This window comes from Nerophis ophidion, linkage group LG04, assembly GCF_033978795.1.
Source record: "Nerophis ophidion isolate RoL-2023_Sa linkage group LG04, RoL_Noph_v1.0, whole genome shotgun sequence".
NCBI classification, from domain to species: domain Eukaryota; kingdom Metazoa; phylum Chordata; class Actinopteri; order Syngnathiformes; family Syngnathidae; genus Nerophis; species Nerophis ophidion.
Window position 1 is genome coordinate 10787814 of NC_084614.1, and position 13863 is coordinate 10801676.

Genomic DNA, 13863 nt, shown 5'->3' on the forward strand with positions numbered 1-13863 from the left:
CACATCTCTTCTGACGTGTCCACCCATGCCTGACCTCTCGCTCGTTCCATCCCTAAAGATACACCTTGGATCAGCAGATCATCACGCCTTCGTTCTCCATGCAACAGGTCAACTGCAACGCCGTGCTCGTGCCCTCTCAGGTCTTCACGTCGCCCATCATGATCCCGCACAACAGTTTCATCTCCCACCAGTCGCAGTCAAGCTACCAGGCTCAGCCTCAAGCCTCACATCACTCCCTACAGCTGCAGCAGCCTCAGCAGTTTTTTCAGGTGTCCTATTCAGATAGCTTTTATTGTTACTGATTTCTTCAATAGTCTTATTGTGGATTTGTAATGTTCAAGGCATCACTGGCGTCACCACAGCAATAGACAACTGCATTTTGCACAGGCAGTTAAATAGTTGTCCTGTATAGAGTATCTGCAGCTTTAAGTGAATCAAATTTAAGACTTTTTATCATCGTGGCTAGCTAAACTCTGCTCTAACCAGTTCACTAGCTGGTTGTCCTACATGAATTCTGACCAGGCTACACAGATATTTTTTAATTTTTTTGCTATCTAGTTGATAATAGCACAGTCAGAAATTGAAACATTGAAAGGGAAGAAACAAATAATTATAATTATATCAGAGCTTCAATATTTGTATTTAAGACTTTAACAGGATTTTTATGGAATTTCTCCCTACTTAGCGAAAATTCATTTACTGCGGTCAATCAACAGCAATACATGAGGAAATACTGTATTGTTAAATATTTGACATACAAAACTGAGCATTATAGAAGCATATATCTAATATTAGATCTTATTAAGTTGTGCATGTGAAGCCAACAAAATAGAGTGGTATCTCAGTATTCACACTACCCACTAGTCGTTTGATTTGGTTTTTCGTATGCGATTTCGGTTACCGCGTGTCCAAACATTGCGCGTAACAAACTGCCGTATTAACTCAACTTACGAGCACATTGCATTCCACAACAGAGCTTGTAACTCAAAATACTCTTATCTAAAAGTAGCGCCGCATATTTAAATGAATTGAAATGAATTTAAAACAGTTTTAACGTAAACATTTAAAAAAAAAAAAAAAACTTTTAGATAAGAAATAGTTTGAAAAACATTTCCAAAGCACTACAAACAACTACAGCAGTTTTATGAAATAATGTAATAATATTGCTCAGCATTTACCTTGGAGAACAGACTCTTGTAGGTGTCTCCAACAGGTTTCTTTTACGTCGTGTAAAAACAGGAAATAGGAAACTGTTGTTTGCATTACACTCGGATGTATTTGAGTGACGGACCAGAGAAGCCAGAGTTGACAACAAGCAATATGTACTAGATATCTGTGCACCAAAGGTAATGCTCAACTGTCTAGTTTCTAAGTCAGAACGAGAGGGAACAAACTTAAACATGGCTTAAACGAGCTTCTCAATATTTTATATGGATAGATGTCTGTCCTCCAGCTAACTCGCTGAATCGGCTGCTGACCAGTAAATTAAAATGTTTAAATGTTTTGTTTCTCTGATTTGGTAGACAACTTTTTTCCTTCACGATATCTATCTTGGTTAGTTGGAGGGCAGGATTGTGTCAGTCTCTGAGCGGCGGTCAAACGTGCACGTCAACTGTTTGCTCTAAACTTATGTTTGTTTCTTGAGGAGATGAAGCAGAAACAATATATAACCATGTATTAAATATTTATCACGCAAATAGTTTTGTTTAATGTGTAAACAAAACAGGAGCAATGTGTAACAATATATGAACTTGGTACTGCTAAAACGGCACAGTATTACGGTAATTCAACCGGCGGGAAATGGGCTTGTAACTCAAGCCTAATGAAAAGCAGAGAGACAGGTCTTATCTCCAATTACTCATAAGTTGAGTTACCACTGTAGTCCATTTGCCAACGTATCAATTTACTTGCTAACAAAGTGGCATGTCATATTGTTAACAGATAAAAACATTTAGAATCATTTTGTGATCATATCACTAACTGCGATTGTTGTGTTGTGCAGATGACTCAAGGACTTGTGCACAACGGGTCGACTCCAACGTTCTTACACACCGCCAACCTCCAGCAACAAAGCACCGTGGGATACATCCAGCAGCCGTCGCAATCACAGCAGCAACAGCCGCAACAAAGACAATACCAACTTTCCCAAAACCAGAATGCGAACGTTTCTGACTTCAGAAATATGCTAACGCGGTAGCATTGTGGAAACTGGTATCCAACTCTGCAGCAAAACTGACCGGAGCGGCCAGAACATTCAATGTGAAGCCGCTGCTTCACAGGACGACGATGTGTTGAAGTTGAACAACAGTAAGATGCAGCACGGAGCAGACGTGACTAAAGAATGTGGTGATGAGAGGCGGGGCCTTTCATCACCAGCCTGCGACAGGCTGAGTTGTCATCGAAACAAATGGATTCATCGCAGCTCTCATGAGGACGCCACTTTCATTTCGCACTTTGGTACCACACCCCACCCAGAAGTAGAATATTTATTTTTGTTTCTAAAGTTAATATTAAATGTTCCCACTAAATAATGGCTTCACAGTGAGATTATTTTCCTTCGCAAACCTCCGCAGTAATATCAGTTCTAACTCCCCTGGGAAAAAAAGGGATTAGTGGGAATCGCAAAAGTCAACATCAACCACTAAACTTGCTGCTATGCAAGTGTAGCGTCTACAGGGGCTTCAGTGTGAAATATCATTATCTTTTTTTTTTGGCTACACCGAAATACCTGAAAGTATGTTCGTGGTCTTTAATGGAAAGCTCAATCTGCAAAATGAAGGGCTGCTTCAACACCTGTCACTGAAATGAAGAACTGAGTTCTAATACGCCCTGCAGCACCACTGTTGACTGACTTGTGAGTGGAGGTGGAGGAGGTTTATTGTGCCTTTATCCATGCTACTACTGCTACTACTACTACCATGGTGCAGTTCCATTGTTGTCTGATTACGGCTTTAAAAATCCTGCTCAGGTACATTTGGAATACAAAGTTTATATTTTCATAGATAGTAATTTATTTTTTCCCCACCAACATTTGATCAAAAACAGGGGAGATTTACATTTATTTTGGAGATTGAAAGAAAAAGAGAAATATATATATGTATAAATACTGGATGCCTTTGCAACCTTAACTTTAAAGATTTAACCCTTTTTTGCGAAGTCTGTCACACTCAGTCATTTATTTGATGAAACCCTGATTACATTTGTTTGAAATTATGTCATGAGATTTAGATGAATTGTCTATGTTCATGCAGTCATTGAAGGGTCACCACTGGTCTTAACTTCTTGCGCCACCTCACTGAATTAAATGAATGATATCTGGGGACAATTACAGATGAATAGACTGAGACTGGATACTGTCCAAATATGTCCAGTATTGCTTGGATTTGGCTCATTAAATATTATGTGGTGGTCTAGCCAGCGTCTCTTCTCGATGGGTATGATGTGCCATTTCGACCTACTCAATGAAAAATGCCCTATGCTTAAGATGTTTTTGGCTGTATGAACCGTTCAAATCGCGGAAAGGATAAACGTTTCTTCTGAGTTCTCCGAGAGGTAATCAAGGAGGGCAAAGGAGTGCAAGATTTTACGAAACGAGTGGCCCAAACAGTTTTGTAGTCTTCACTTTAGAGGCAGTAGAAGCAAAGTTAAATCATGAAATGCAACATTACCCAAGCAAAAACGATACATATTTATCTAGGAGGGTCTTGATACCAATGTCATTGACCCAGCCACACACAAAAAAGTTGTAGACCTCCTTGCTTTTCCAAGTTTACATCAATTTTGTCGTGTAGAATGGCGTTTTGAGCACCAGATAGTTCCATATTTCTGGGAACTCCACCGAAGTTTAATCCTTGATATTAATAGACCAACCTTTTCTGATAAAGTATAGGGATGGATTCCATTGCAAAGTTAGATTTTTAGAGGAAAATTTAAGACCTTTCCTTACTTAGAGAATCCACGCGCCTCTTGCTGTACAACAGCCATTCTGGTTTGGTTGACCACCACTAATTTCCACTTTCGGGAAAAAGTCACATGACGGATTACAAGCAATTCACTATTTGAGAGGTTACAAAATGTATGTCAAATTGTTGTATGTTTGTAAATCCTTATTTATCACTCTACAAAACATGCCACAAACATAGCACAAAAAGACAAGGTTATTTTCAGGTAGGTTTAAATTTGCTATATTTTTGTAGTTGCATTACAAAGATAGGGGTTTGTAATATTTTTGTTGACATGCAAATGACAAATCAGCCTTAAACATATTGTGATATAATTTGGATTATAGAAATGCAAATAGGCAACATGTAGGTATGTGTATGTTTATCTATATATATATATATATATATATATATATATATATATATATATATATATATATATATATATATATATATATATATATATATATATATATATATCCATCCCATTCATTTTCTACTGCTTATTCCCTTTGGGGTCGCGGGGGGCGCTAGTGCCTATCTCAGCCAAGATCGGGCGGAAGGCGGGGTACACATTATCTATATATATATATAAATATAAATATATGCACACATACATATAATACATACATACATACATACATATTTACTTCAATATACATGATTTTCAATGAAATAAAGTAATGCTGTATTTACAACTAAATTGAAGGTACGCTTCATATAATGCAGATTGTTTTGTATTTTTAAAGCATATTCTACAAAAATGATGCACTAAATTAAGCATTTTCAACCATGAAAATGGCTAAATGCTTAAAATACCAATGTGATAGTAGTATTGGCAACTAGATGAAACCACACTAATCAGATCACGCTGTTCAGTATCGAGACCACTGATTGGCTCAGTCTCAGGCAGCATTACTACTGCATTAAAAGGGTGTTAAACTGACAAAAGGGTGTCATTTCATAAAGACGGTTAACGTTTTTGTATACTTTTACTGTGAAAATATTAGCTTTATAATTAAAAATTCCTACTTCGCGTGAATTCATTTATCGAGGTTATGACTGGAACTAATTAATGACTAACTGAATTGATTAACGTGGACCCCGACTTAAACAAGTTGAAAAACTTATTTGGGTGTTACCAGTTAAAATGAGGGATTATTATCTTGGTAAAGGCAACATTTCTTGGATCTCATTACATTGTGCAACAATTGTGGCATGTTAGTGTATCTGTATAACCCATTAGAAAGATGTATGTTACAGTAGAAAAAAGGAATTTACTAATATACAACAGTATACCAAAAGTATGTGCTGAACTTCAAAGAGGGCAGCTTGAAAAAAAAATACTACAAAATTGGCTCTTAAGGTAGTATGAAATCTTCAGGCATGCAGAAATGGTGGCTGGTAAGTGTATAGTACAGAGTAGTCCAGCTTGTGTGCAATGACGATGCATCAGATAGAGATGTGAAGTATTTGAAGAAGCTGCAGTGATGAACAGCTGCAAATTATCTGAGGCTCAAACACAGCAACAGTGTTCTCTCATTTGTCACTCACATGTACTTTTAACTATTTGGTTTTTGAATAAAACCTGAAAATCAGCTTTTACTGAGAATCCAAAACAACAGACACAATAGTTACTATGTGCAATGTTTGTTTGAGAATGTAATTTATACTGTTTCAATGTATTATAAACCACTGTACTGCGTGTGTTTATACATATATATTTACATATATATGTATACATACCAATATATAAATATGCATATGCATATATATATATATATATATATATACACACATACATACATGTATTATAAGTATTTTATTTGTTCCAATACCCTGACATTCCATTGTGTGTGGATATTTTGTCAGAAACCATGTTCCACCCTGAAAGATTACAGAATGTAGATTTGGAATGTGTAGCTTGTTTCCCCCCCCCTCCCTTACATGTGATACAACAACCATGATAAGGAAAACTAAAGTTCACCATTATCAAGTGTATCCAAACATCAAATTGTTTTTTTGCTGGCGGAGGGAGGAGACTTAAATGCTAAGCACTGCCATAGATACACATATACGCAGTTAATGACACATAAGCCAGTGGTGGTGAGGAGGCATGTGGACCTTTCAGTTACAAAGGGCCACTTATATTGTTTGCCTTACATTGATATGAACTACTACAGACTCATACAAGAGCTCCCATTACAGTAAAATGTATTAAGAGACTCGCATTATTAAACAAAAACACTCTCTCTACCTGATGTTTGGATGTAAACATTTTAGAGCCTTTGGATCATGTAAATAATCTGCTCTAAACGTTTCAAACATCTCCCCTTTCAGCATCTTGGGCTTTTTCCATTTTGTGTCAATGTTCTGGAAGATTTGTGACCATCTTCCTGATTTGTCAGGTGATGACGACGGGACTTTCATTTTTGGCGTAAGACAAATTAAGGCCAGGACCTGAGGAACACAAACCTGGTATACAAGTTAATTCTGCCGTTTCTGTGCAGAAAAACATGCATATACTGTAAATTAGAACGTACAAAAGACACTAGATTACATATTGTTTTATTTTGTATATCTCATACATTACATGTGTACGTTTCATGATTTCAATATTAAAGTAATTTTGTAAGAGATAATGAAGTGTCTTATTAGAGGAGGTGAGACTTTGTGTTGGTGTTGCACAGTCGCTTGTATGTGCTTTTTCCCCTCATGTATTTACCATTGAAATAAGCTTTAAAAATATTTTTTAAATGAAAAAAAGAATTAAGTTTACAGTCTAAAAGACCTTGATATGAATTATGTTATATTAAATTGTTTATAAATCAACCTGGATTATAATTCATATTGTGAATTATATGGAAATAAATATATTTAAACATATAGCATGTATTGTGATTTTGAGCAGGAAAATTTAAGTTTGTTGACTTTGGATTTTATGACTTGTTTACATGTTTTCCCAAATGATTAACTATTTTTTTTTTTTACAGTCCTTTGTGATAATCCGACATGACATTATTAATGTTTTTTGAGGCACTACACTACTGAATAGTTGTATTTTTACAAACCATTAATGTACTAGAAAGCATGGAAAAAGCAGAATGTATTTTTCTGTTTCTAAATATTATCTAAATCCAAAACAATTAATGTATAATATATTTGTAAGCAGCTAAACAAGGAAAACCTCTGTCACTTTGTACACTTTGCTAAGGAGTACCTCCACCTCCTCTCCACCCAGGTGACAAATGTCCAAGACACACACCAAATGCATGTCCTCTAGTTCGCTCGCAGTCAGCAAGATCTCCTCTGAAAGACAAAATAAAAGGGTATTGTGGTATCAGCGTGACGATAATAGACACTGTAAATCAGTCAAGTTGAGGTGGTATTAGTAATGATGACCTGGTCTGGGACTTGTCGCCTTGCTGTTGCTGAGAGGACAGACGAATCCAGAGGAGAGACAAGACATCATGGTGTTGTCATGGCGAGCGTAAGGAAGACCTACAGCTCTTTGCTCGCTAGAGCACACAACTGGTAAAAAGGCGGCGTCAACAGCCATCATCTTGTTTATGCCTGAATAACAACATTAAAACAAGAGATTGTTAAAAATATATTCTCTGATTTTCATTCAATCCAGTGACTCACTGATGACACGACAAGATCACTAAAAAGTCAGTTTGTCAGATCTGAGCGACTCTGAATTGATCATTAAATCTTTGTCCAGTTGAGGGCTTTACTTGTTATTCCTTGGCATGTCCACACGAATACATATGTTTTTATACAGTTTAGCCTCTCATTACCGTAAAATAAAAAGTAACACCCTGTTGACATGATTGTCTTCATTTTTATTATTACAGTGAAACCTCGATTTACGAAACTTTCATACACTTTTTGATTTAGGTACACACGAATATAAATATGCTTTGCTGTACAAATCTTCTTCCAGTGTATGAACGTTTCATCCACCCGTTGTGTGCCTTGCAGCACAGCAATTTTGTGCCAGGCAGCACATCCATTGCGGGCGGGAAGCTCGATCTTTGTGCTTAGTCAGTCAGCAAAGCAGTGCTGTAGTTAGCTACTGTATTATAGTTGCTTACGAGGACAGTTCAGCTAATTGTTGTTGTTTTGACTTTATTAAATAGAAAGCTGATCCATCAACCCCTTGGTATGTTTGTTTGCTATACAGTATTAGAACTTGAATACACCTCACGGTGATGCTTGGACACGTCATCAGTGATAAACCCGAGGTCATAGGGTGTTTCGGGTCTTCAATCATCAGACACCCTCGCCAGGGCGACCCAGCCGGGGGTGATCAGACCCCGGTCTGTGTCCAAGTAGCGCACCACGGATCCCCCCTACGGATCCACAGCCACCGGGAGGCTTTTTCTGCGGCCTCAAGGATGTTCTTGGTGGCTTTTCTGGATTGCAGTCCTCTAATGCCAAGGATTCTAAACACACGCTGTAGTGAGTGACCAGCAAAACCCCTGCACCCAATTTCGACTGGTTCGCAGCGGGCTCTCCAGCCGTTACTCCGACACTCTGCAGTGAGCTCAGCGTATTTGGACCTCTTTCACTCATTTGCTTCGTCAATCCGCTCCTCCCAGGGGACAGTCAGCTCCAGTAGCAGCACTTGCTTGGTTGACTCCGATGTTAACACCATGTCTGGCCGGAGTGACGTGGTAGCGATGTTGGCCGGGAACTTGAGTTGCCTTCCCAAGTCAACATGGAGCTACCAGTCACGAGCGGTGGCGACGAGCCCTCCTGAGAAGTTGGGCTTGCGGTTTGCCTTCTGTCCTGCTCTGATGAAGGTGATTGACTGCTTCGGGGCGGCCTGGGACTTGCTGTTATGTATTGCTGCGCAGATAGAATCCGCCAGGGCTTTTAAAACTTGTTCGTGGCGCCAGCGATACCGCCCCTCCCCTAGTGCCTTTGGGCAACAACTCAGGATGTGCTCCAAAGTGCCCCTCCTCTAGCACAGTTTGCACTCCGGAGTGTATGCTAGGCACCAGGTGTGCAGGTTGGCGGGGCATGGGAGGACATCGTACACAGACTGGATGAGAAATTTTGTGCGTAGAGGTTCAGCTCTCCAGAGCTCTGCCCAGGTGAGTTTTCGAGGTTCTGCATGCTCCCACCTTGTCCACGCCACTTGTTTGGACATGCCGACCATCCGGCAGCAACGTTCTTCCTCCACCTCTGCACAGATCTCCTCCTGGACCAGTTGGCGCTTCTCCTTGCCACGGGCCTGGTCAAAGCGTGGTTTTGGAAAGCTGCCGAGGCCTGCCCTCCCCCTTGCCACAGTACCCAGCAAGGTTTTGTGCCTCAGCCGCGCCTCTGCTCTGCTTACGGCTTCTTGTGCCTGCCACTTCCTCCCGGTCTTAACAATGATTCCTGCCGAAGCGACCTTTGCTATACAGTATTCAGTACTATATAATGCCTTACATTGTTTTCAAAGTGTACAAACGTTTACTAAAATATGGACTTGTCGACAACCCATTATTGTTTACACTGTTTTTTATGAAGAGATTTCCTTTAACATACAAACTGTTCTATTTACAAACACTGTTCAATGACCAATTAAATTTGTAAAATGAGGTTTCACCAAACTATTTGACTCAAGCCTGAATTTAATTAGATGAATACATGTCAAACACATTATTCATGTTTACATTGTTTCTGATAGTTAAAGGTTCTTCAACATACAAACTTCTATATTTATAAAGTGTTCAAGAACCAAGTAAATTTGTAAAACGAGATTCCACCACACGATTTGACTCAAGCCTGAATTTAATGAAGTGCATGTTTTTCAGTAATATGAATGATTACATCTGAAACACATTATTGTTTACATTGTTTCTTATGGATAAATGTTGCTTAACATCAAACTTTTCTATATTTACGAAGTGTTCACAAACCAATTAAATTCGTAAAACCAGTTTCCATCGAATGACTTGACTCAAGCCTGAATTTAATTACCGTAGATGCAAGTTTTTGTATAATACGAACACATGTGAAACACTTTGTTTTATAATTTGTTATCAGTGCAAATAAACAAAATAAAATAAGCAAAGGTTTTTTCCCTGCTGATTACCCCTTTCTTTTTTTTTTTTTAAACCTGGTCGGGGGAAAAACGCCACACCCTTGGCCTCAAAAGGCTGAAGCGAGTACCATTACACCAGCAGCGATTACCGGGAGGTGAATTCTGACAATATATATAGCTGCTGACAGGGCAGGAAAAGGCTAAAATGTCGGAGCTGTTTTAAAGTCCATTCTCTGAGCAACAGGAAGCCAGTGCAAGTGACCTGAGCACTTTTTTTTAGTAACCAGCAAGCACAGTACAGTTAGTAAAACAACTGTGTTTTTATTACTTTTATTTTTATTACCGACGTCCCACTGGGTCATCATTGTCACCGACGTCCCACTGGGTGTGAGTTTTCCTTGCCCTTATGTGGACCTACCGAGGATGTCGTAGTGGTTTGTGTTGTGGTTTGTGCAGCCCTTTGAGACACTAGTTATTTAGGGCTGTATATGTAAGTAAACATTGATTGATTGATTGATTGGACTAATATGGTTGGAGTCAGGATTTGAGCAGCAGAATTTGATGTACTGCAGCTTCTTTACAGCTGTTTTAGAGAGCCCAGTGAGAAGGCCATAACATGGGTCCAACGTGCTGCGGACAAAGACATGGATTAGTCTTTATAAGTCTGATTCAGACATTATTCCTCTGATTTTGGCAATGTTTTAGGTGGTATAGGGTGCTGATTGTGACCTAAGCCGGGTCCATTATTACCATACTTGCCAACCTTGAGACCTCCGATTTTGGGAGGTGGGGGGCGTGGTCGGGGATGGGGCGGAGGCATGGTTGGGGCAGGGGGCATGGTTAAGAGGGAAGGGGTGTATTTACAGCTACAATTAACCAACTCAAGTATTTCTTATATATATATATATATATATATATATATATATATATATGTATGAAATACTTGACTTTCAGCGAATTCTAGCTATATATATTTATTTTATTATATATATAAATAAAAGAAATTGTTGAATTTCAGACGGCATCTATCAAATACACAGTAATAAAAACACAGTTGTTTTACTAACTGTACTGTGCTTACTGGTTACTAAAAAAAAACAAAAAACCTTACCTTTCACTATTTGAGTAACCTTTGTTCTGCCATTTGCGAACTGGCGAGCGATCTCCGAATCCGGGAACATATTCTTCACGGATTTGTTGTAGACATCCGCAAATGAAAACGGGATGTTGCTTCCAGCTATCAGCATAGCCATCTTTGACTCAGCATAAGTTACACCATCGGGTCTCAATTTTGTGAGGTGGCCCATAATACTGGGTTGTGAACGATGCTGCGCTGCGGGCGCTTTGTGCTTCGCTGACCTTTCATGACTGAGTATATCCGTTCGGCCACTGTGTTCAATGGAGAAGTCTGTTCTACAAAATTTACAGGCAACATACCACTTCCCCTTCAAACTCTTCTGGATAAACTGAAATTCTTGTTTCCATTCGTTTTGGAAATAGCAAGCGCATTTCTTCATTTTGCTCGTCGACGGTGTAATATATTGGGTTGGAGTCAATAACCAGGCGAGGTGATGAAGTTACGTCTCTTTACTGTGGGCTCTTTACTGTGCCCAAAAAGCAACCCCATAACGCTATAGCCAACATTCACCAGGAGATGGCAACAGACAACATAGGTCACTCTATTACAGACGGCGTCGCCATGGCTGTAACTTCCTCGTTCTTCTGCTTCGTCTCCTTGTGTGTGCAGTTTTTTATTAAAATCCGTAGATGTTGTAACGTGATTGGGCAGGCAAGCTGTTTATATAGTGGGAAAGCGGACATGAAAACAGGCTGTCCCCACTCAGGTCCGCATGGAGCTGGAGGGTGCGTGGCCTCCGGCTCCGACTGAATTTCAGGAGATTTTCGGGAGAAAATTTCTTCCGGTAGGTTTTTGGGAGAGGCGCTGAATTTCGGGAAAATCCGGGAGGGTTGGCAAGTATGATTATTACCCCCAGATTTCTAACCCGATTATTAGTTTTCAGGGAGAGAATCTCAAGGTGACTAATAATGGTTTGCTTCTGAGAGCTAAAGTCAATATTTGTAGTTTTGTCTGAGTTTAGCTGAAGAAATATTTTTTGCATCTACACAGTTCGATGCAGTGACAAAGTAAATCAACAGATCGGTGTTCACCTGCTGTTAGAGACACATAGATCGGAGAATCATCTGTATAGTTGTGGTAGGACACATTGAAGTTGAGTATTAGTTGACCTAGTGGCAGCATGTTCAAGAGTAACAATACGGTTCCCAGAATTGAACCCTGAGAAATCCCACAGGTATAGCCATTTGGTCAGAGAGGCATTACCAATTCCAACAAAGTATGTGCTGGGATTGAGATAGGACTTGAACCAGTAAAGAGCAGAACCTAGGGCAGGGCAATTGTATGATCGTGATCGTTGATCGCAATTAATTTGAGTTTGATCACGGTGATCCGCTGTAAGCATATTTACTTGATCAAAAATGGCAGATATTGTTAACTAGATGAGCGTATAGTGGTAACAAACACCCTTAGAAATCTAGTGAGCAACTCATCAAGGCAGCATGTTAATGTATTCAGACAGCGGATTATCTCTTTAACTGTTTGTCAGTGACAGGAATGGAAAGTGCTAGCTCTAGTTGTCTAGTTGGCTGCAGAGTAGCTATTTGATTTCCAGGAATTATTGCATTTTTTTGCCTTTAATTTTAGCGTTATATAATACTTGTTCCACTCTGATGTAAAAATGAGTTCTATTGGAAGTGAAACCGGAAGGTTTGTTCATCTGTTTACTGCAGCAAACAGGACACAAGATCTTACTACAGTTTGTGATGACTACAGAGAAATATTATTCCCTTGTTCTACCAAAGTCTGGTTGAACATATTTAACTTTTCTTTGTAAATCTCAATGAGCTTTCATTTGCGCTATTTCTATTCGACTTTTCGGCACTCCCCTTTCTGTGCCCAGACAGAATCTTTAATTCTCAATGGCTCTGGTTTTGTCATGTCTCAAACACATAGTTTAAGTGAGGTGGGTTAGTTTTAATCATAAATGTATTTTTGTTGTTTTTGTGAAGCCATATCTCAGTTAAAAACATAACATTGAGATTGTATGAGGAAATACAATTATTGGCAATTTTTTTTTCTGATTTTGTGCAATCAAAGCAAACATTTTCTAAATCAAATTATTGCGTGTATAAGATTAAGAAGGTAGAGGACAAATATTTTGGCTCTTGCAGTTTCACAGGATAATTTGCTTTGCTGCCTTCTTGTAGAACGTGTCTGTGGGTGAGCAGTCAGAGTCAGAAGTGATGGAATTTTCACGTGAGTTCCTGAAAAGTATTATTTTAAAGTTTTTTCTGCTGTTTCTTTCTGCTTCTGTTGTCAAATATTTATTTTGTAACCGTCTTTTTTGGCGAATAATTATGACACTTATCGCTTTTTGATGACATTCTGGTCGGAGAGATGCGACCTGAGCGCGGAAGCGTTGACATTGAGGACAAATCGCATAAATATTCAATTTATATCCACACACGAAAAAAGGCCTGGATCGGATATAAAACATTTGGAATTGCACTGTTCACATAGACACGAAAAAATAACATGCAGGTCGCGTGTAGGCAAAAAAAAAAAACGGAACTGACCAGCAGTGTGATTAAGGCTAAATATTTCTCTAATCAGATAATCTGTCTGTTTTCTTACTGTCTCTTAACTAATCTTTGTGAAAGATATGATATTGTGTACAGCGAATCACATTTATTGGCCAAGAATTTGACTTGGTAAAATGTGCTCTCTTTGTTCAATGCAATTACGCTTATAACATGCGAACAAACAGTTATTTAACTGTTTCCAATGTGTAAAAGCACTAAAGCTTG

General features: G+C 38.9%; 2 protein-coding genes across 8 annotated transcripts in view; one reads left to right on the forward strand and one right to left on the reverse strand.

The window, feature by feature from the left end:
* The window catches only part of LOC133550893 (neuronal PAS domain-containing protein 2-like), a 123652-nt gene extending 120239 nt beyond the window's left edge, over nt 1–3413 (forward strand). For all 6 annotated transcript variants that reach the window (XM_061897019.1, XM_061897021.1, XM_061897017.1 and 3 more), the window contains 2 exons: nt 59–269; nt 2003–3413. In XM_061897019.1, the coding sequence (XP_061753003.1) occupies nt 59–269; nt 2003–2197 (406 nt within the window). In that variant the 3' untranslated portion in view covers nt 2198–3413. The remainder of the gene's footprint in view (nt 1–58; nt 270–2002) is intronic.
* A 3450-nt stretch (nt 3414–6863) lies between these two features.
* radx (RPA1 related single stranded DNA binding protein) overlaps nt 6864–13863 on the reverse strand; it is a 42060-nt gene continuing 35060 nt past the window's right edge. For both annotated transcript variants that reach the window (XM_061897024.1, XM_061897023.1), the window contains exons 13-14: nt 7344–7514; nt 6864–7250 (exon numbers count right to left, since the gene is read on the reverse strand). In XM_061897024.1, the coding sequence (XP_061753008.1) occupies nt 7114–7250; nt 7344–7514 (308 nt within the window). In that variant the 3' untranslated portion in view covers nt 6864–7113. The remainder of the gene's footprint in view (nt 7251–7343; nt 7515–13863) is intronic.